We start from the raw sequence: 22,943 nt of genomic DNA on the forward strand, positions 1-22,943 counted from the left end.
GAGGTGCAGAGTGGCAGGCAGGCTCGAGGTCAGGTCAGGCAGGCAGGCAGGTTCAGAGTCAGGGCAGGCAAGGGTCAAAACCGGGAGGACTGGCAAAAGAGAGATCAGAAAAAGCAGGGGCATGGGAAAAACACGCTGGTTGACATGACATTACGAATCTTCACAGAGAGACAGGAAACACAGGGAAAATACACCAGGGAAAATAATTGACACCTGGAGGGGGTGGAGAAAATCACAAGAACAGGTGAAACAGATCAGGGCGTGACACTTAGACCATGAGAATTAAGATTCTCTGGTCTGACGAAACCAAGACTGAACTCTTTGGCCTGAATGAATGGTGTCACATCTGGAGGAAACCTGGCACCATCCCTACGGTGAATCATGGTGATGGCAGCATCATGCTGTGGGAATGTTTTTCAGCGGCAGGGGACTGGGAGACTAGTAAGGATCGAGGGAAAGATGAACAAAGAAAAGTACAGAGAGATCCTTGATGAAAACCTGCTCCAGAGCATTCAGGACCTCAGACTGGGGGCGAAGGTACACCTTCCAACAGGACAACGACCCTAAGCACACAGCCAAGACAATGCAGGAGTGGCTTCGGGAAAAGTCTCTGAATGTCCTTGAGTGGCCCAGCCAGAGCCCGGACATGAACCCGATCGAACATCTCTGGAGAGAACTGAAAATAGCTGTCTAGCGACTCTCTCCATCCAACCTGACAGAGCTGAGAGCTTGAGAGGATCTGCAGAGAAGAATGGGAGAAACACCCCAAATGGACTACTGTCCAATCGTGTGGTCAGGTGCCACAAAGAAGGACTTAGGAAAATTACAATTGGCCCAGAACTGGGCAGCACGGCTCACCCTTAAATGTACACAGAGAGCAAACATTAATATGAATGTCAATCTCTCATGGCTCAGAGTAGAGGAGAGATTGACTTCATCACTACACAACTCAGACACCAATGCATACCCCACAAGACATGCCACCAGGCCTCTTCACAGTCCCCAAGTCCAGAACAGACTATGGGAGGTGCACAGTACTACATAGAGCCATGACATGGCTACTATTCTACATCAAGTAACTCATGCAAGCAGTAAAATCATATTATAAAAAAATAGATAAAAATACACCTTATGAGACAGCAGGGACTGTGAAGAGACACATACACAGACACAATAACATATGCACTATAGACACACACACATGATTGTTGTGTTGTAGATATGTGGTAGTAGAGTAGTGGCCTGAGAGAAAACCCTTAATGTGTTGTGAAATCTGTTTAGTAATGTAAGGTTAGATTTATTGTATAGAACTGCCTTTATTTTGCTGGACCCCATGAAGAGTAACTGCTGCCTTGACAGCAGCTAATAGGGATCCATAACAAATACAAATGTTGGTCAATTATGGAATTTACAAATGAATCAGATGCCATCTAGTGGGCTTTTTGGATATGTCAGATTATCACATATCTCTGGCCCTGTGTGGCCTCATCACATGTAAAGTATATTTTCAAACATGACAACTGCTAAACATTATCCTAAATATAAACCATCTTAGTGAATAACATACCCATCTTTTAATAAAATGTACTCAATTATTTTACCATGTCAATACTTCTTGGTTGTAAATGGTGGCAGTTGTGAAGAAAAAAAAGGCGATTATTTAAAATGCCATTGCTGATTAGACGCTTTTCTCGTTAGGCTATTTTCCCCTTTAACCAAATGGTCTTCCCACTAGATACTCATTTACTATATGGACACATTACAAATGTCTAGCAATATCTTTTTCAGTTTTAGAATTAAAGTTCAGCTTGCCTGTTAATTACCAAAATTAAAGTCTTCAGTAATTTACCAGTAGCTTTGCAACCATATGACAGCTCCAATAAGCCCCTTATGGTGAACTAGAGGCTTGTAGAATCATTACTATTTGGAGTAATCAGTTCATAGTTTGCTGTAGGGGAACTATGGACATTACCACCTGAAACAAACAAAATGAGTGAAGATGTGTCAGTAATAGTGTAACTTCCCATCACTAGAGAAATGCACCATAACAGCTGGCTAACTGATTTACCGAGCAGAACCCAAGGGTTTGATTGCCCTCTAATAAACTTGTGATGCAGAGTCAAAGTCTACATCAACTGTAGTTACCCATTTCACACTTAAGGACCTAGAGTTGACAGTTGTGCCCTTAATTGACATGGCACCATTACAAGTTACGGTAAAGGACACCCTCTGTGGTCAGAGGTAATGTCCTTTATAAACCTCATGTTAACAATAGAAGTTGATGACCCTCAGTCACCAGTAGGTCTACAATTGTCAGTATTTATCACTGGGTATTGAGATGCTCAGTAAGACGGAGCAAAGAACCTGAATAGACTGTTACAACATCCATTACAAGTCAATGCTTTTTCCTTTATTGTTTTACAAGACGCCTTGCCTCCAATACAATAGTGTTGTCAACAAAAACACCTCAATGTTAAAGCTGTGTTGCACTGCACCAGTTTAACACTCTCCCCTCCCTCTAAACACAAAGCCAGTAGGATCTATCAGAGAAGCCAGGAGTCCTGGTCTGAGGCTGGATGCCGTAGCCTGGGGATGGAAGTGGTTTAGCTCTGGCCTCCCAGGGTGTGCTTGTCAAACAGGTACTCTGCCATCTTGTTTTTGACAGCATCCATCTTGGTGAGGTTGGTGATGTGGTCACCCAGCTTCTTAATGGCCTCCACCTGCTCATTCAGGTAATGGGTCTCCAGGAAGTCACACAGCTAAAGAGGGAAAACACAGGTCAGACAAGAGAATAACTACAGACTATTGTAGATACAGTAATATACAAGAGCCTGGTGGTAATGGCATAAGTACCGATAATGTGTTTGCAGCTTTTTTCACTAGGCAAGTCAGTTAAGAACAAGTTCTTATTTACAATGAGATCCTAACATAAAACACTGGGTTAACTGCCTTGTTCACGGGAAGAACATATTTTTACCTTGTCAGCTCGGGGATTCGATCCAGCAACCTTTTGGTTACTGGCCCAACGCTCTAACCACTAGGCAAGCTGCCGCCCCGTATGCAAACTTATGCATTAGCTGCATTGTGTGTAAAGTGTGCATCTGTGGACTATTGTGTGCGTGTGAAGAAGCAGGTCACAATCCTGTGTCATTAGTTATCAGAGCTACAACCTGATCATCTCCTGGGACCGTACCTGTATTCTATGTGATATATACATGTGATGTGCAGTTCCAATATAACTTACATGGGGGTCAACCTTGTCAGAGGCAATCTTGTGCAGGTCCAGCAGGGCCTGGTTCACATTCTTCTCCAGCTGCAGAGCACACTGCATGGCCTCCAGCCCATTGCCCCACTCATCACATTCTGGCTTCTACACAGGACAGAGTGAACACAAGTGTTAGGAACTACTAGCAGATGTTAAAGTTAGGATAAAGTGAACAGAGTTACACCCCTCACACTTTCAGTTCAGTGGTTAGAAACAGAATGTTCAGGACTACTCCAGGTTCTCTAGAGCAACTTAACGCTGTAGACACTCCTCCATGGAATAAAGACATTTTCCATCAGCCTACAATCTAAATGTGTTTTTCGATGCTCAGGGGCTCACCTTGATGTCCTGGAGTAAAATGCGTCCACCCCTCTTGTTCTGGAAGGAGAGTAGCTTGTCCGCGTGCTCCCGCTCCTCGTCGCTGTTCTCCTTGAAGAAATGCGCGAAGCCAGGCAGAGCCACATCGTCACGGGAGAAATAGAAAGCCTGGGTGGATAAACATAAGTGGTTGTTAGAAAAAAAATGACATGCCGAACGTGACTCGGCATTCTGTTCTTGCAACTAAACTTGATGACAAAGGCATGAATCAGTCTAGTCCGTAGTCTACTTGGTAACCTGACAATTAACCCGTCAAGGAGTTGTTACGCGCTCTGTCTAAGGTAGGATAGATTCCCGGCTTCATTTGAATGCTATATCTACCTGAAAGCTCTTAATTGCAAAGTAAAACTGAAATATGAACGTCAGTGAGTTAAATTTCTTGACTATTAATTGTCTAGGCCTGTAGAAAAGTCAAGTGAAAAATGGCATTTAGGCCCAGGAATAATAATACACAGGTAGATCAACAAAACGGTCGTCTTGGTAGACTCCTTACCATTGAAGTGTAGGTGTAGGAGGCAAACATCTCCATGTTGATCATCCGGTTGATGGCAGCTTCGCAATCGTGGTGATAGTTCTGGCGGATCTGAGACTCCATCTTGGCAGATGCTTTCATATTGAAATGAAAGGTACAAAAATAGGGTTTCTCAGACTATTTTGCTATTGTAGTTCAAGTAAGTGTTATGTTATCAATCCGGAATGTTCTATAGTGCGGGACGAAGGCAGAGGAGTTCCGTTCAATCACTGTTGAAGCAAGAACTTCTTCATGCGTCTTCTCAGACTTGTGAACTGGAAGGAGCCTTGTTCCCTCTATTTATTGTTCCGAACGGAACGCGTCAGTGAAATCCACCCTCACAGAGCGTAGCCAATCACCTTTAGAATTTCAACAGGAACTAGGCGGATCATTTGACGACGAGCCCACTCATACACCTCATGACCTAAAGCAATGATTATTTATTATATTAACAAGAGAGACGAGTGACCACTCTAACAATGGAAATACATGTGCTCAACGATTGAAGACAGGCAAGATTCTAACCAATGAGAGGGCAGGAACGCGTGTAAACAACACACACAACTAAACGTCGTTTTTCTCAAAGTTGCCGGAATGCCACGTGCATCCACATATAATATGTCGGCGTTTGTAAAAGGTTTTGTAAAAGCTTAAACATTACGAAACTTCTATTCGATAAAAATCCTTAAGTAATTTGACACTTAAATACCTCCACTCATAAATGGCCTTATCTCACGCGGACAGATTTTGGGCGGAGTAAATGCTCTCGCCTTGACCTCTTCATCTCGGTGTGTTAATATTTTTTTACTTTGTTTATTACAAAGTAACATTTTATTGGAAACAACTAAAGCAGTAGTATCAGCCAAAAGCAATGCTACAGTGCAGGTCTAACTACAGCGCTTATTGTTGAAAAAGGTGTGTGTGTTATATCCTTAGAAGAAAATAGGAAGAATTTGAACACATTGTAATATTGGGCTAATTGAGAAATAGTCTATGTCTATATTTGATTTAGGATATAAAAGGAATCGAACGTTGAGACGCAGTTCTGTAAACTTCTGTTTCATTCTCTAAGAGCACATGTTTCAGTAGCACATTTAGCTTAATTATTTACCTTTTCCAGAATGCAGTCAAAAGAAAAACTGTAGGGTTTATCACACTTTTTTTTATATCAATTCAATTTTCAGTATGAGGTATGGGAATACAGTAGTGGACAGAGAAAGAAAGGCTGGCTTTTGTAGAAATGGTTGATGATACACCTTTCGGTTTCAAATGACATATTGTAGTTGACAAATGGTATATCAAAGTTGATTACATTAGCCTAGAAATAACTACACAAAATCAGTAGCTACATAAATCTAACAATACATGGGTTATTAAGCTAAAACTGTGAAGTGGAAAACTTTTTACAGCTAATGAAAATCAAAGACTACAGTAATAAAGTAACCTTCCTAAGAACTTCAGTTCACATGACCTGATCTTCCACAACTGTTGACAGGGTGCTTTCAGGGTGCTGGGTTATTGTTCAGTATATCCATGTAGTTGCAACATCACTGGTATTCATAAGAACTAGAGCTGTGTTCGAATACTCATTCTAACTGCACTAACCATACTACCCCCATTTGAAGCAGCTTCATAATTTTTCAACAAACAATGAACCTAGATAGTAGTTATGACAAACTGATAGATAGAGCCTGTTTTGGCTTACATTTTAGGAGAAAGGGGGTCATGTCCTCAAACAATTGGAGTAGAGGCACTACCTTACATACTAGGCCAGGAAAGACCAGGGGCTGTATAAAACAGTGGAGGCTGGGGGGAGGAGCTTATTCAATGTGATCCAGAAGGCTCAACTGATCCTTAATCGGCACTCTTACTCTGAGAGGCTTGATGCATACTGCCCCAGAAGAAGACCTAAGCTGTGTTTGAATACCCATACTAACATACTGTATACTACATACTTAATGAGAACATACTGCAAACTAAATACTATTCGTTCATAGGGCTCCCGAGTGGCGCAGCGGTCTAAGGCACTCCATCTCAGTGCAAACGACGTCACTATAGTACCTGGTTTGAATCCAGGCTGTATCACATCTGGCTGTGATTGACCCCAGTGTCGTCTGGGTTTTTCTGGAGTAGGCCGTCATTGAAAATAAGATTTTGTTCTTAACTGACTTGCCTAGTGAAATAAAGGTTACATTTGAGTATACTGTAAAATTACTGTAAACTTTTAGTTGAGCTTACTAGGGCTTCGCCTGTCTACCAGAAGCTGATGCTGTTGCTATGCAACGTCTTGCTAGCTTGTTAGCATAACAAATTACTAGCTAGACATCATACGATTTCTGGTGTGTTTGTAAATTCAAGCTGGAGTGCCAGAGTATGCTCTGGGCCTTCGTAAATTCAGAGAGTGGTCAGATTGTCCGTTCGTAAAGATTGTCCGTTCGTAAATTCAGAGCGTTCGCTCTCGGAGCGTTCAGAGCCCACACTGGACGCTCTGGTCGAGGAGTAGAGTTGATCCGAGCATTTTGACCTCACAACGGCAGTCAAGCACCCAAGGTAACTGGCTAACTTTGGCTAGCTTGCTAGCTACTTCCAGTGTCCATTGAGAACGCATAATCACTATACCACCTAGCTAATCCTGATGTATTAATAGCCAACTAACTTTACGTTAGGTAGCTAGCTAACATACCGGTACAAACTGCTGTAATGATATGCTATGCGGTTCGTAAGGATAGCGTAGCTAAATAATTGTCAGCCAACATCAGACATAACGTGTAGCGTAACTTACTTGAAAAGTCATTACATCGCTCAACATTTTCTTAACTTTTGTCATAATTAGTTAAAACAATGAAATGTATCCGCTCTCGTAATAAACAAAGTAATTTTTTTTAAATAGATTAAGATGAGGACGAGGCGAGAGCATTTACTCCACCCAAAATCTGTCCGTGTGAGATAAGACTGTTTTTGTGTGGAGGTATATAACAGTGTCAAATTACTTGCGGATTTTGATCGAATAGAAGTTTCGTAATGTTTAAGCTTTAACAAATGTACTAATATATGTGGATGCACGTGGCATTCCGGAAACTTTAAGAAGAACAACGTTTAGTTCTGCGTGTTGTTCACACCTGTGCCTGCCCTCTCATTGGCTAGAATGGTCCCACCTGAATTTGACTGTCTTCAATCGTTGAGCACATGTATTTCCATTGTTAGATGGGTCACTCGGCTCTCTCGTCAATATAATAAATGTCTTGGATTTAGGTCATGTGAATGAGTGGGATCATCATTTATTTTTTATATATATTTTTTTTTATTAATAATTATGAACACAACAATACCAAAAATATACAAAGAAAAGTACATAAACCTAACAGACAGGGGTATTAAATATCAAGATTCCTTTTCAATTTGTTAAACACTTTTTATTAAATGTTTTTACTTCACCTTTATTTAACCAGGTAGGCCAGTTGAGAACAAGTAATCATTTACAACTGCGACCTGGCCAAGATAAAGCAAAGCAGTGCGACACAAACAATAGCACAGAGTAGCACATGGAATAAACAAACGTACAGTCAATAACACAATAGAAAAAAATCTATATACAGTGTGTGCAAATGAGGTAAGATTAGGGAGGTAGGGCAATACATTGGCCATAGTGGCGAAGTGATTACAATTTAGCAATTAAACACTGGAGTGATAGATGTGCAGAAGATTAATGTGCAAATAGAGATACTGGGGTGGAAAGGAGCAAAAAAATAAGTAACAATATGGGGATGTGGTAGTTGGATGGGCTACTTACAGATGGGCTATGTACAGGTGCAGTGATCTGTGACCTGCTCTGACAGCTGATGTTTAAAGTTAGTGAGGGAGATATGAGTCTCTTTATGGTGCATAATGCTTTTTTGTTTTTACATTTACTGATCATTTCAAAATGATATTTAAATTCTATCTTAAATAATGTGAAGAGGGTTTTGTTCTCTGCCCACTTCATTTTATGGATAAAGAAGCTTCCATGAAAGATAAACTAATGAACAATGAAAGTTAAATCAGGGTCCATATCATTTGGACCAAAATAAAACATAATATCAGAGTCTCTCAGATTAACATTAATAGTCGTCTCTTTTAAGATGAAAAAAGATATAAAAGAAAGTCTGCCAAGATGGAGTCTCAGATCCGCCAGAACTATCACCACGATTGTGAAGCTGCCATCAACCGGATGATCAACATGGAGATGTTTGCCTCCTACACCTACACTTCAATGGTAAGGAGTCTACCAAGATGACCGTTTTGTTGATCTACCTGTGTATTATTATTCCTGGGCCTAAATGCCATTTTTCACCTGTCTTTTCTACAGGCCTAGACAATTAAAAAGCCAAGAAAATGAACACCCAGAAGTTCATGAGTTTTACTTTGTTATTAAGAGCTTTCAGGTAGATATAACATTCAAATGAAGCCGGGAATCTATCCTACCTTGGACAGAGCGCGTAACAACTCCTTGACGGGTTACTTGTCAGGTTACCAAGTAGACTACGGACTAGACTGATTCATGCCTTAGTCATCAATTTAGTTGCCACAACAAGAACAGAATGCTGTCATATTTTTTTCTTCTTCTAAACAGACATTTTTTATGTTTATCCACCCAGGCTTTCTATTTCTCCCGTGACGATGTGGCTCTGCCTGGCTTCGCGCATTTCTTCAAGGAGAACAGCGACGAGGAGCGGGAGCACGCCGACAAGCTACTCTCCTTCCAGAACAAGAGGGGTGGAAGCATTTTACTCCAGGACATCAAGGTGAGCCCCTGAGCATCGAAAGACGCATTTAGATTATAGACTGATAGAAATGTCTTTACTCCATGGAGGAGAGTGTCTACAGCATTAAGTTGATCTAGAGAACCTGGAGTAGTCCTGAACATACTGCCTCTAACCACTGAACTGACAGTGTGAGGGGTGTAATTCTGTTCACTTTATCCTAACCTTAATGTCTGCTAGTAGTCCCTAACACTTCTGTGTTCACTCTGTCCTGTGTAGAAGACAGAACGTGATGAGTGGGGCAATGGGCTGGAGGCCATGCAGTGTGCTCTGCAGCTGGAGAATAATGTGAACCAGGCCCTGCTGGACCTGCACAAGATTGCTTCTGACAAGGTTGACCCCCATGTAAGTTATGGTGGAACTGCACATCACATGTATATATCATACAGGTACTGTCCCAGGAGATGATCAGGTTGTTGTAACGCTGATAACTATTGACACAGGATTGTGTGACCTTAACACACACACAATAGTCCACAGATGCACACTATACACACAATGCAGCTAATGCATAAAGGGCGGCAGGTTGTCTGGCGGTTAGAGCGTTGGGCCAGTAACCAAAAGGTTGCTGGATCGAATCCCCGAGCTGACAAGGTAAAAATATGTTCTTCCCCTGAACAAGGCAGTTAACCCACTGTTTCACGTTAGGATGTCATTGTAAATAAGAACTTGTTCTTAACTGACTTGTCTTTAAAAAAAAAAAACTGCAGACCCCTCATTATCTGCACTTATGCCATTACCACCAGGCTCTTGTGTTACTGTATCTACAATATTCTGTAGTTATTCTCTTGTCTGACCTGTGTTTTCCCTCTTTAGCTGTGTGACTTCCTGGAGACCCATTACCTGAATGAGCAGGTGGAGGCCATTAAGAAGCTGGGTGACCACATCACCAACCTCACCAATATGGATGCTGTCAAAAACAAGATGGTAGAGTACCTGTTTGACAAGCACACCCTGGGAGGCCAGAGCTAAACCACTTCCATCCCCAGGCTACAGCATCCAGCCTCAGACCAGGACTCCTGGCTTCTCTGATAGATCCTACTGGCTTTGTGTTTAGAGGGAGGGGAGAGTGTTAAACTGGTGCAGTGCAACACAGCTGTAACATTGTTGTTTTTGTTGACAACACTATTGTATTGGAGGCAAGGCATCTTGTAAAACAATAAAAAGAAAAAGCATTGACTTGTAATGGATGTTGTAACAGTCTATTCAGGTTTTGCTCTGTCTTACTGAGCATCTCAATTTCCTAGTGATAAATACTGACAATTGTAGACCTACTGAGGGTCATAACAATAGGAAAAGTTTAACATGAGGTTCTTAAAGGACATTACATCCTCCAGAGGTTGTCCTTTACCATTACTTGTAATAGTGCCATGTTGATTAAGGGCCCAACTGTCAACTCTAGGTCCTTAAGAGTGAAATGGGTAACTACAGTTGATGTAGACTTTGACTCTGCATCACAAGTTTATTAGAGGGCAATCAAACCCTTGCGTTCTGCTCGGTAAATCAGTTAGCCAGCTATTATGGCGCATTTCTCTAGTGATGGGAAGTTAAACTATTACTGACACCAAATACATCTTCATTCATTTTGTTTATTTCAGGTGGTAATGTCCATAGTTCCCCTACAGCAAACTATCAACTGAATACTCCAAATAGTAACGATTCTACAAGCCTCTAGTTCATCATAAGGGGCTTATTGGAGCTGTCATGTGGTTGCAAAGCTACTGGTAAATTACTGAAGACTTTAATTTTGGTAATTAACAGGCAAGCTGAACTTTAATTCTTAAACTCAAAAAGATATTGCTAGACATTTGTAATGTGTCCATATAGTAAATGAGTATCTAGTGGGTAGACCATTTGGTTAAAGGGGAAAATAGCCTAATGAGAAAAGCATCTAATCAGAAATGGCATTTTAAATAATTGCCTTTTTTTTTTTTCTCTTCACAACTGCCACCATCTACAACCAAGAAGTATTGACATACTAAAATTGAGTACATTTTATTAAAAGATGGTTTTGTTATTCACTAAGATGGTTTATATTTAGGATAATGTTTAGCAGCTTTGTCATGTTTGAAAATATATTTTACATGTGATGAGGCCACACAGATCCCAATTAGCTGCTGTCAAGGCAGCAGTTACTCTTCATGGGGTCCAGCAAAATAAAGGCAGTTCTATACAATAAATCTAACATTACATTACTAAACATTTCACAACACATTAAGGGTTTTCCCTCAGGCCACTACTCTACTACCACATATCTACAACACAACATCCATGTAGTGCATATGTTATTGTGTCTGTGCCTATGTGTCTCTTCACAGTCCCTGCTGTCTCATAAGGTGTATTTTTATCTATTTCTTAAAATATGATTTTACTGCTTGCATGAGTTACTTGATGTGGAATAGTAGCCATGTCATGGCTCTATGTAGTACTGTGCACCGCCCATAGTCTGTCCTGGACTTGGGGACTGTGAAGAGGCCTGGTGGCATGTCTTGTGGGGTATGCATTGGTGTCTGAGTTGTGTAGTGATGAAGTCAATCTCTCCTGTTCCAAAATAATTAATCGTTCTTGAACTGCATGTCATCTGCCAGAGGTTGACACCATAGGTCCCAAGGTGGTGTGGCAAAATGTGTAAGTGTCTTTTCTGGGGCCTAGAGTGTTTCCTGATTTCATGACCTGGTCAGGTTTAACTCTGGGTCCTATTCGTAGGCCATGACAAAATATTATTGTTTTAGGTAGCTTCCCTTTTCGTCTGTGCTATGACTATAGGACTGAGAGTTTTCTTGTCAGGTTATGTGGATTGGAAACACTCCTGGCCTAAGGTGGATCAAACTCTTTCAAACTACCACAAACCTTGCTCTTACTCATTCTGAATCTGATACCAAAAGAGCCAGAGACAACAACTTCAATGGACAGCATACTCTTGTGTTTGATTAACTATTCTAACCAAACTTGCTTTACCAGTTCATATCAGTAGGTGTCACTATACACTAGCTAGTCGAAAAAGACTGATGCCATGATAGCTGCCTGTCTCTGTATATGTGAAAGTTCTGGTTGTGTTAGCTAGAATCCATCAATTCATTCTTTCTGCATTAGCCATCCATGTGTAATGGTTGGACAAACATGTTTATTTTTAAGACAGTGAAATTTGCACGACAAACATTTGTAAATAACCACCAGAGGTGGAAATAAAATAATATGCCAACAAACATTACTGGACTAACCTTTTCAGGAACTTCAATATACCTTGGCTTCGGGTAGCAGCAGGAGATCGTTTCATCTTTATAAAGTGCCAAACACATTTATTCAGTGAGTCTATTGATAAAAGTCACCTTGTCCGAGAGAGATTTACATGGTTATCAAAACCTCACACCAAGGCAAGCCTACACGTCTCACTTCCGGTTCCCTTGACATGCATTGAAACATGGCTTTATTTTGATAAATATCTATGAATTAACAGACTTATTTTCAAATCATTTTCAACATCACATTCAGGTGTGGGACGTTCACGGTCTAACAAGGAACAATAGCAGGTCTATTTCGCTCCAGCAGCTGGCATATTCTGCCCATTCACAATTAATCTGTGGGAACATGGCGGCTCTCAACACCCGACAACTGAAAGAGGTGATTGTTAGTGAGGAAATTACCCCCGACCACCCCTGTCTCAGTCTCCAGAAAATAGTACCAGTCAAAAGTTTGGACACAGCTACTCATTCAAGGGTTTTTCTTTATTTTACATTGTAGAATAATAGTGAAGACATCAAAACTATGAAATAACACATATGGAATCATGTACTAACCAAAAAAAGTGTTAAACAAATCAAAATATATTTTATTTTTGAGATTCTTCAAAGTAGCCACCCTTTGCCTTGATTACAGCTTTGCACACTCTTGGCATTCTCTCAACCAGCTTCATGAGTTAGTCACCTGGAATGCATTTCAAATAACAGGTGTGCCTTCGTAAAAGTTAATTAGTGGAATTTCTTTCCTTCAACTTCTTACAGCTCTTTAAGGATAGGGGGCAGTATTGACATTTTCGGAAAAAATATGTGCCCATATTAAACTGCCTCCTACTCAAACTCAGAAGCTAGGATATGTATATTATTAGTAGATTTGGATAGAAAACACTCTGGAGTTTCTAAAACTGTTTGAATGATGTCTGTGAGTATAACAGAACTCATATGGCAAGCAAAAACCTGAGAGAAATCTTACCAGCAAGTGGAAATCTGGATGCATGGGCTCTCTTCAAGTCGTTTCCTATTGAACACACAGTGACGTAGTAATAATTGTGCACTTCCTAAGGCTTCCACTAGATGTCAACAGTCTTTACAAAGTTGTTTGAGGCGTCTACGATGAACAGAGACCGAATGAGAAGGCTGAGAAGTTGGTCACCCAGGGAAGGACATCACTTCATTGGTGCGCGTCCACGAGGGAGGATCCTCTGTTCCAAAACGTTTTTCAAGACACAGGAACCGTCCGGTTGAAATATTACTGAATCTTCACATTCTAAAGGCCCTAAAGATTGATGTTTTACAACGTTTGACATGTTTGAACGAAGGTAAATACAACTTTCTTTTTCTTTTCGTCGTGACATTGTCCGCACGCTTCCTACATTTGGAGTAGCTGAACTGAACGCGCGAACAACAAGGAGTTATTTGGACATAAATTATGGAGTTTATCGAACAAAACAACATTTATTGTGGACCTGGGATTCCTGGAAGTGCCTTCTGATGAAGATCATCAAAGGTAAAGGAATATTTCTAATGCAATTTATGATTTTAGATGACTCCAAAATGGCAGCTATCTGTATAGCCTAGTGTATTTTTCTGAGCTCAGTACTCAGATTATTGCAAAGAGTGCTTTCCTCGTGAAACTTTTTTGAAATCTTTCACAGTGTTAGCATAAAGGAGATGTTCATCTATAATTCTTTGAATGATAGTTTAATATTTTATCAACGTTTATGACAAGTATTTTTGTAAATTGTGGTGCTGATTCACCGGCAGTATTTGAGGGAAAATATTTTCTGAATGTCACGCGCCAATGTAAAATGCTGTTTTTATATATAAATATTAACTTTATCGAACAAAAAAATGCATGTATTGTGTAACATGATGTCCTAGGAGTGTCATCTGATGATCGTCAAAGGTTAGTGCTGCATTTAGCTGTGTTTTGGGTATTTGTGATGCATGTAGTTGCTTTGAAAATGGCTGTGTGGTTATTTGTCGATGTACTCTCCTAACATAATCTAATGTTTTGCTTTCGCTGTAAAGCCTTTTTGAAATCGGACAACGTGGTTCGATTCAAGAGAAGTGTATCTATAAAATGGTGTAAAATAGTCCTATGTTTTAGAAATAGAAATGATTAGATTTGTGGTTTTGAATATGGCGCTCTGATTTTCACTGGCTATTGTCAAACTCAACCCTCGCAATTAAGAGTCCCTGAGCTCTAATATAGCGAATTCTTTCTCTCTGCCCCATGGCATAAAAAAATCTATAAATTGTAGCTACACTAGATATGATATAACCAAAGATTGTTGTTATCCAGCATTTCTGGACATTACAGGTTTGCCTAATCAAAACACTGCAATAGATTCTACAACTAACCTGCTATTGGCTGTACTCTCTTGGTTCCCAATTCTGGAAACCAGTTATCTTAAACATGTCCGTTTCCAGTTACAGGTGGTTCTAGAAATACCAGAGACAACACAGATGATAGTAAATAAATATATCTTTCTGAGTTTTCTCTAGTGTTTGTGTATGCTACAGTATATATGTAGGATATGCTGTGTTGGCTAATTTGCATATGCAACTTCGTTTTTAAACGTACATTCTAGCATACATGACACACACATCTTTCTATCTAAACGCTTTGCTTGGCTTTCTACGTAAAGTATATGATTGAATGTATCTTCAAGCCTGCAGCTTGTTACTTGAAAAGAGACATAATCAGGTGAAAACATGACAGCAACAAAAATGTCACTGAAAGATAGCTAATGAAACACAAGCCTCATGAGCAGGGAAATTGACATTTACAGTAGCAGGCTAGGCTAGTCAAACAAACATTGGCTAACTTAAAAAACAACAAAAAATCTAAATGGTGAACGGAGTTACCTCTTCATAGGACAATTTGTATTGCATGCTGAATATTTCAAGTGCATTCAAAAACAGATGTTGATCTTATTTCAGTCTTTGGGAGTTCATCAAACACATACAGCAAGCAGTTTGAGTTTTCAGACCTCACTTGAGACTGTGTTTACATCCTAGATAGAAGCCGTGTTAAAATATACTTTTTATGAGAAAATGTGCAAGAATTGAAGGTGCCAACAAATGTTATAGTTATTATAAGAATGTTTTACTGTCAAATATAAAAAATCTGCTCCTCCCTCGATGGGGATCGATCAACTTCACGTTTTTTGGGCTTCTGCCCACAACCTATAGGCTACTGCATATTTGAATTAATACTTGAGAGAGTAGCCCACCATTCACATTCTATTCCATATTCTGAGCCATAGGCCTATCCAAGCCTTTACACTCAATGTAGTTGGTCCAAAGTTGGCATCACGGCACTCACTTTAATTGGATTGATAATGTATTTCTATCCCAGTTCACTTTCACAACAACAAAGTAATCAGCCTCTCTGTTTTCAGGTAGACTAACACAATACTTGTTTAATTTTATTCATGATAGAATCTTCAGCTTATTAGGACTGGACATGATTTCCTTTACAACCATGTATGTATGTATGTATGTATGTATGTATGTATGTATGTATGTATGTATGTATGTATGTATGTATGTATGTATGTATGTATGTATGTATGTATGTATGTCTGTATGTATGTATGTATGTATGTATGTATGTATGTATGTATGTATACTTTTTAAAGAATTGATACTGCAATTAAATAGTGTAATCAAGTCAGCAGTTTCTTGACTTTGAGTGCATCGACTCCTTTTAAGTTAATTGAGTATTAGACATTATTCATTTTGTGCCATAGTCTGGTCTAGTGGTAATGCTGCACATGGCCCTTTGCAGCATGGATTCAAACCCTGCCTACTCCTTCATATCTGTATTCCTCTACATTTCTGTCACCCCCCTCTCATTCGTAACTTGATATCTCAATAAAGAAAAATAAAATACTAATATATATAAAGAAATGAGTCATTTAAAGACCATGTACTACCCAAACATGGTGAAGGGTTCATAAATAGAATAATGGGTTTTGACATTGGTGGTGACTTTCTGAACTGTTATAGTTAGACCAACAGTTTAAAGTAATACAGAAAAATATTGGTATTTGAGTTCTGATTGACGAAATTGACAACATTTTCAGGAGGGTTGTTGTATTTTCCCTTCAATTCACCAGAAACAACCATTCACAGCTATTTGTTTAAAAATGCCTTAGTAAGTTACACAGTATATGTAAGTTGCATAGTATAGTATATGTTCCTGCTGTTCTCTCCTTCTTCCCTTTTTCCTTTTCTTCAAATCTGGTATCAGCCAGTCTTCATCCATTCATCACCCCTCATGTCTGTTTCTGCAGTCACAAAACTGCGCCTCCTTCCACCATCTTCACTGTGATAACAGAACATAACTACCTCTAGAACAACGATGGTGGATAAATGAAGATAGTTCACTCAGGCCGTTGACCACTGTCTGCTTAAGGGGATGGTTCCTTAAGCAGACAACAACATGACAGTGTTCTGCTTAGTTAATTGACTTCCATTGGGGGAGAAAATGAAGGAGTGGGCTGTCTAGCTTCCTCTTCTCTCTCTGCTTGAGACTCCAGAATGCTGAGTCACAACAACAAGGCAGAAATACAGCCAGGGCAGAGCCTAAGTCATTCCATACTGTAGTAGAACCAACAGGAGGTTATGACAGGAAAAATCAGGGGCACAAATTTCACTGGGGACAGGGGGGACATGTCCCCCCCCCTAGTTTTATCATTGGAATGTGATACAGAACGAGGCAAAGGTGTGCTTTAGGACCATGCGGATCCCTCTGAGCAGTCGGGTAGGCTGTTTGCAGTGTTTATTCGACCCCCCCAAAAAATATATATATATGTATGTCCCCCCCACATCTAAAACCAAAGTTGCGCCCCTGGTTATAATAGTGGGAGGGAGCAATAAGGAGAGAGAGGGAGAGGGAAAGAGTACAGATTAAAAACACTGTGTCACCCTCCAGAACTTAAATAGAAAGAGTTATGTAATGGTTAACCATTTACAGTATTGCTGTTTATAACTTTGTGCGGCTGGTCACATGATGGACCCGGTTGTGACTTAACACAGGTTCTCGGGGTTGAACATTACAGAAAAGATTTGCATAAAAAAATTAAGACAATTCTTTGCCAATTTCAATTTTAATGCTATGTTTGCCCTTCTGCAAAAATAAGGTCACAACCTGGACTCAGGGGTAGCCGTAACATAGTAAAAGTAAATTTGAGATACTCCAATTAGTATGATATGTTTTGTATGGTATGTATTAATTTGTGGATGTCCATCATCAATTTCGTATTATATTTTATGAATTGTAATTTGTACAATATGTTACGAATTGCAATTTGTACAATATGTTACAATTTGCTAAACATATGATACGAATTCCAATTTGTTGTGACTAACTTTAGGTCGGTGGCTAGGTGCTAATGTTAGCTAGGTGGCTAAAGTTAGTTAGGCTAGGGGTTAAGGGTTAAGGTTAGGAGTTAGGTTACGGGGTTATGCCTGTATTTTTAGGTTACAGGGTTACCAGGGACTGTATAAATCAGTGGAGGCTGGGGGGAGGAGCTTCCCCGTCCATGTAATGTTATTCAATGTCATCTAAAAGGCTAAACTGATCCTAAATCCGCACTCTTACTCTAAGAGGCTTGATGCATACTGCCCCAGAAGACCTAAGCTGTGTTCGAATACCCATACTAACATACTGTATACTACATACTTTTTACTATTAGTTCATAGGGTTCCCTAATGGCGCAGCGGTCTAAGGCACTGTAACTCAGTGCAAGCGGCGTCACTATAGTACTGCTGTAACTGGGCTGTGATTGGGTCCAGCATCGTCCGGGTTTGGCTGGAGTAGGCCGTCATTGAAAATAAGAATTTGTTCTTAACTGACTTGCCTAGTTTAAATAAAGGTTACATTTGAGTATACTGTAAAAGAACTGTAAACTTTAAAGTTGAGCTTACTAGCACTTCGACTGTCTACCGGAAGCTGATGCTGTTGATATGCAACCTCTTGCCAGCTTGTTAGCATAAAAAATTACTAGCAAGACATCATACGATTTCAGATGTGTTTGTAAATTCAATCTGGAGTGCCAGAGTACGCTCTGGGCGTTTGTAAATTCAGAGCGTTGTCAGATTGTCCGTTCATAAATTCAAAGTGTTTTGCTCTCTGAGCATTCAGAGCCCACACTGGACGCTCTGGCCGAGGAGTAGGGATGATCCGAGCATTCTGACCTCACAACGGCAGTCAAGCACCCAAGCTAACTGGCTAACTTTGGCTAGCTTGCTAGCTACTTCCAGACACAAATGAGAGAATACCTCACTCTGACCATTTTACTCGACCGAGCAGAGCTGGTTAGGCTGTTTTCATGTTATCCAGAGCATTGGTGACTGTAACTGTGGTGCTGGCAACAATTGAATTACTCTTTTTTTGCAGACATTTACTGACACCCGTTATATTCAATGGGTGTTACGTTTGTAAATTCATCAATTCATCTGCGCTTTGGCACACTCAGATGAGAGTGCTCTGAAATCGGAGTAGATAGCCAGAGCAAATTAACTATGTCCATTGAGAATGACTATGCCACTTAGCTAAGCCTGATGTCTTAATAGCCAACTAAATGTATGTTAGGTAGCTAGTTAACATAACGGTACATACTACTGTAATGATATGCTATGCGGTTCGTAAGTATAGCGTTGCTAAAGAATTGTAACGTAATTTATTTGAAAATTAATTACATCGCTGAACATTTTCTTAACATTTGTCATAGTTAGTTAAAGCAATGAAATTGTAAATCTGAAAACGTTGTGAAGCCACGCCCGTTTTCTGAAGAATTGCATTATGGGCCCTGAAAGCAGGGAAATAATGTCCACTGCTTGTAAACGTCGTATTTTGGCTAATTTAGTACGACATCCGGGAACTTCTGGCATACTAACTATATCCATACTATGGCCAATAACCATACTACATACTCCACTTACGTCACAAATAGTATGGTTAGTGCGGTAAGTATGAGTATTCGAACACAGCTCTAGTTCTTATGAATACCAGTGATGTTGCATCTACATGGATGTACTGAACAATAACCCAGCACCCTGAAAGCACCCTGTCAACAGTTGTGGAAGATCAGGTCATGTGAACTGAAGTTCTTAGGAAGGTTACTTTATTACTGTAGTCTTTGATTTTCATTAGCTGTAAAAAGTTTTCCACTTCACAGTTTTAGCTTAATAACCTATGTATTGTTAGATGTATGTAGCTACTGATTCTGTGTAGTTATTTCTAGGCTAATGTAATCAACTTTGATAGACCATTTGTCAACTACAATATGTCATTTGAAAACGAAACCTAATGACTCAAATACCATTTCTACAAAAGCCAGCATTTATTTCTCTGTCCACTACTGTAGTCCCATACCTCATACTGAAAATTGAATTGATTTTTAAAAAAGTGTGATAAACCCTACAGTTTTTCTTTTGACTGCATTCTGGAAAAGGTACATAATTAAGCTACATGTGCTATTGAAACATGTGCTCTTAGAGAATGAAACAGAAGTTTACAGAACTGCGTCTCAACGTTCGATTCCTTTTATATCCTAAATCAAATGTAGACATAGACTATTTATCAATTAGCCCAATATTAGAATGAGTGTTCAAATTCTTCCTATTTTCTTCTAAGGATATAACACACACACCTTTTTCAACAATAAGCGCTGTAGTTAGACCTGCACTGTAGCATTGCTTTTGGCTGATACTACTGCTTTAGTTGTTTCCAGTAAAATGTTACTTTGTATTAAACAAAGTTAAAAATTATATATATATATATATATATATATATATATATATATATATATATATATATATATATATAAAATTACAGACCGAGATGAAGAGGTCAAGACGAGAGCATTTACTCCGCCCAAAATCTGTCCGCGTGAGATAATGACATTTATGAGTGGAGGTATATAACAGAGTGTCAAATTAGTTAAGGATTTTGATCGAATAGAAGTTCCGTAATGTTTAAGCTTTTACAAAAGCTTTTACAAACGCCGACATATATATTATATGTTGATGCACGTGGCATTCCGGCAACTTTGAGAAAAACGACTTTGAGTTGTGCGTGTTGTTTACACGCGTACCTGCCCTCTCATTGGTTAGAATCTTGCCTGTCTTCAATCGTTGAGCACATGTATTTCCATTGTTAGAGTGGTCACTCGTCTCTCTTGTTAATATAATAAATAATCATTGCTTTAAGTCATGAGGTGTATGAGTGGGCTCGTCGTCAAATGATCCGCCTAGTTCCTGTTGAAATTCTAAAGGTGATTGGCTACGCTCTGTGAGGGTGGATTTCACTGACGCGTTCCGTTCGGAACAATAAATAGAGGGAACAAGGCTCTTTCCACTTCACAAGTCTGAGAAGACACATGAAGAAGTTCTTGCTTCAACAGTGATTGAACGGAACTCCTCTGCCTTCGTCCCGCATTATAGAACATTCCGGATTGATAACGTAACACTTACTTTAACTGTAATAGCAAAATAGTCGACTAAACTTTATTTTTGTACATTTCATTTTGATATAAAAGAAAATCTGCCAAGATGGAGTCTCAGATCCGCCAGAACTATCACCACGATTGCGAATCTGCCATCAACCGGATGATCAACATGGAGATGTTTGCCTCCTACACCTACACTTCAATGGTAAGGAGTCTACCAAGATGACCAATTACTTTGTTAAGAGCTTTCAGGTAGATACAGCATTCAAATGAAGCCGGGAATCTATCCTACCTTGGACAGAGCGCGTAACAACTTCTTGACGGGTTACTTGTCAGGTTACCAAGTAGACTACGGACTAGACTGATTCATGCCTTAGTCATCAAGTTAGTTGCCACAACAAGAACAGCATGCTGTCATGTTTTTTTTCTTCTTCTAAACACACTGTTTTATGTTTATCCACCCAGGCTTTCTATTTCTCCCGTGACGATGTGGCTCTGCCTGGCTTCGCGCATTTCTTCAAGGAGAACAGCGACGAGGAGCGGGAGCACGCGGACAAGCTACTCTCCTTCCAGAACAAGAGAGGTGGACGCATTTTACTACAGGACATCAAGGTGAGCCCCTGAGCATCGAAAGACGCATTTAGATTATAGACTGATAGAAATGTCTTTACTCCTTGGAGGAGTGTCTACAGCATTAAGTTGATCTAGAGAACCTGGAGTTGTGCTGAACATGCTGCCTCTAACCACTGAACTGACAGTGTGAGGGGTGTAACTCTGTTCACTTTATCCTAACCTTAATGTCTGCTAGTAGTCCCTAACACTTCTGTGTTTTCTGTCCTGTGTAGAAGCCAGAACGTGATGAGTGGGGCAATGGGCTGGAGGCCATGCAGTGTGCTCTGCAGCTGGAGAAGAATGTGAACCAGGCCCTGCTGGACCTGCACAAGATTGCCACTGACAAGGATGACCCCCATGTAAGTTATGGTGGATCTGCACATCACATGTATATATCACATAGAACACAGGTACTGTCCCAGGAGATGATCAGGTTGTTGTAGCTCTGATAACTAATGACACAGAGGGCCGCCACACGCACACAATAGTCCACAGATGCACACTATACACACAATGCAGCTAATGCATAAGTTTGCATGAAGGGTGGCAGGTTGTCTAGTGGTTAGACCATTGCGCCAGTAACAAAGGATGCTGGATTGAATCCATTGGCTGACAAGGTAGAAACATGTTCTGCCCCTGATCAAGGCAGTTAACCCACTGTTCCACATGAGAATGTTATTTACAAGAAGAATTTATTCTTAATTGACTTGCCTAGTTAAAAAAGCTGGAAACACTCTGCACTTATGCCATTACCACCAGGCTCTTGTGTGTTACTGTATCTACAATAGTCTGTAGTTATTCTCTTGTCTGACCTGTGTTTTCCCTCTTTAGCTGTGTGACTTCCTGGAGACCCATTACCTGAACGAACAGGTGGAGGCCATTAAGAAGCTGGGTGACCACATCACCAACCTCACCAAGATGGATGCTGTCAAAAACAAGATGGCAGAGTACCTGTTTGACAAGCACACCCTGGGAGGACAGAGCTAAACCACTTCCATCCCCAGGCTACGGCCTCCAGCCTCAGACCAGGACTCCTGGCTTCTCTGATAGATCCTACTGGCTTTGCATATATAGGGAGGGGAGAGTGTTAAACTGGTGCAGTGCAACACAGCTTTAACATTGAGGTGTTTTTGTTGACAACACTATTGTATTGGAGGCAAGGCGTCTTGTAAAACAATAAAAAGAAAAAGCATTGACTTGTAATGGATGTTGTGACAGTCTATTCAGGTTCTTTGCTCTGTCTTACTGAGCATCTCAATACCCAGTGATAAATACTGACACTTGTAGACCTACTGAAGGTCATAACAATAGAAGTTTAACATGAGGTTTATAAAGGACATTACATCCTCCACAGAGGTCCTTTACCATAACTTGTAATAGTGCCATGTCAATTAAGGGCACAACTGTCAACTAGGTCCTTAAGTGTGAAATGGGTAACTACAGTCGATGTAGACTTTTATCCGCATCACAGGTATATTAGACGGCGTGCTGCTCGGTAAATCAGTTAGCCAGCTGTTATGGTGTCTTTCTCTAGTGATGGGAAGTTCAACTATTACTGACACAAAATACGTGTTCATTCATTTTGTTTATTTCAGGTGGTAATGTCCATAGTTCCCTTACAGCAAACGATGAACTGAATAATAAAATAGTAATGATTCTACAAGCCTCGAGTTAATC

General features: G+C 40.1%; 3 protein-coding genes across 3 annotated transcripts; 2 read left to right on the top strand and 1 right to left on the bottom strand.

Annotated features, from left to right (window-relative positions):
- Positions 1-2,388: 2,388 nt before the first annotated feature.
- Positions 2,389-4,487, bottom strand: LOC106600952 (ferritin, middle subunit). The gene is made up of 4 exons (XM_014192759.3): positions 4,137-4,487; positions 3,605-3,751; positions 3,245-3,370; positions 2,389-2,759 (listed from the first exon to the last, which is right to left on the bottom strand). Exons 1-4 carry the CDS (start codon positions 4,254-4,256, stop codon positions 2,604-2,606), a joined length of 549 nt encoding a protein of 182 aa, XP_014048234.3. The 5' UTR covers positions 4,257-4,487; the 3' UTR covers positions 2,389-2,603.
- Positions 4,488-6,251: 1,764 nt separating this feature from the next.
- Positions 6,252-10,139, top strand: LOC106600955 (ferritin, middle subunit). The gene is made up of 5 exons (XM_014192764.3): positions 6,252-6,704; positions 8,273-8,406; positions 8,789-8,935; positions 9,173-9,298; positions 9,770-10,139. Exons 2-5 carry the CDS (start codon positions 8,305-8,307, stop codon positions 9,923-9,925), a joined length of 531 nt encoding a protein of 176 aa, XP_014048239.1. The 5' UTR covers positions 6,252-6,704; positions 8,273-8,304; the 3' UTR covers positions 9,926-10,139.
- A 10,418-nt stretch (positions 10,140-20,557) lies between these two features.
- On the top strand, positions 20,558-22,469 carry LOC123741665 (ferritin, middle subunit). The gene is made up of 4 exons (XM_082973597.1): positions 20,558-20,859; positions 21,120-21,266; positions 21,500-21,625; positions 22,098-22,469. The coding sequence occupies exons 1-4, from the start codon at positions 20,758-20,760 to the stop codon at positions 22,251-22,253; spliced, it is 531 nt and encodes a 176-aa protein (XP_082829723.1). The 5' UTR covers positions 20,558-20,757; the 3' UTR covers positions 22,254-22,469.
- The last annotated feature ends 474 nt before the right edge of the window (positions 22,470-22,943 follow it).

This window comes from Salmo salar, chromosome 03 (genome assembly GCF_965601325.2).
Source record: "Salmo salar chromosome 03, fSalSal1, whole genome shotgun sequence".
In the NCBI taxonomy this organism is placed as follows: Eukaryota; Metazoa; Chordata; class Actinopteri; order Salmoniformes; family Salmonidae; genus Salmo; species Salmo salar.

Coding starts and splice junctions, on each gene's coding strand:
- LOC106600952 (XM_014192759.3), bottom strand. CDS start 4,256: ATGAAAGCATCTGCCAAGATGGAGTCTCAGATCCGCCAGAACTATCAC. Junction 3,371..3,604: donor TTTTACTCCAGGACATCAAG/GTGAGCCCCTGA, acceptor TGTCCTGTGTAG/AAGCCAGAATGTGATGAGTG. Junction 2,760..3,244: donor CTGACAAGGTTGACCCCCAT/GTAAGTTATATT, acceptor TTCCCTCTTTAG/CTGTGTGACTTCCTGGAGAC.
- LOC106600955 (XM_014192764.3), top strand. CDS start 8,305: ATGGAGTCTCAGATCCGCCAGAACTATCACCACGATTGTGAAGCTGCC. Junction 8,407..8,788: donor CCTACACCTACACTTCAATG/GTAAGGAGTCTA, acceptor TTATCCACCCAG/GCTTTCTATTTCTCCCGTGA. Junction 9,299..9,769: donor CTGACAAGGTTGACCCCCAT/GTAAGTTATGGT, acceptor TTCCCTCTTTAG/CTGTGTGACTTCCTGGAGAC.
- LOC123741665 (XM_082973597.1), top strand. CDS start 20,758: ATGGAGTCTCAGATCCGCCAGAACTATCACCACGATTGCGAATCTGCC. Junction 20,860..21,119: donor CCTACACCTACACTTCAATG/GTAAGGAGTCTA, acceptor TTATCCACCCAG/GCTTTCTATTTCTCCCGTGA. Junction 21,267..21,499: donor TTTTACTACAGGACATCAAG/GTGAGCCCCTGA, acceptor TGTCCTGTGTAG/AAGCCAGAACGTGATGAGTG.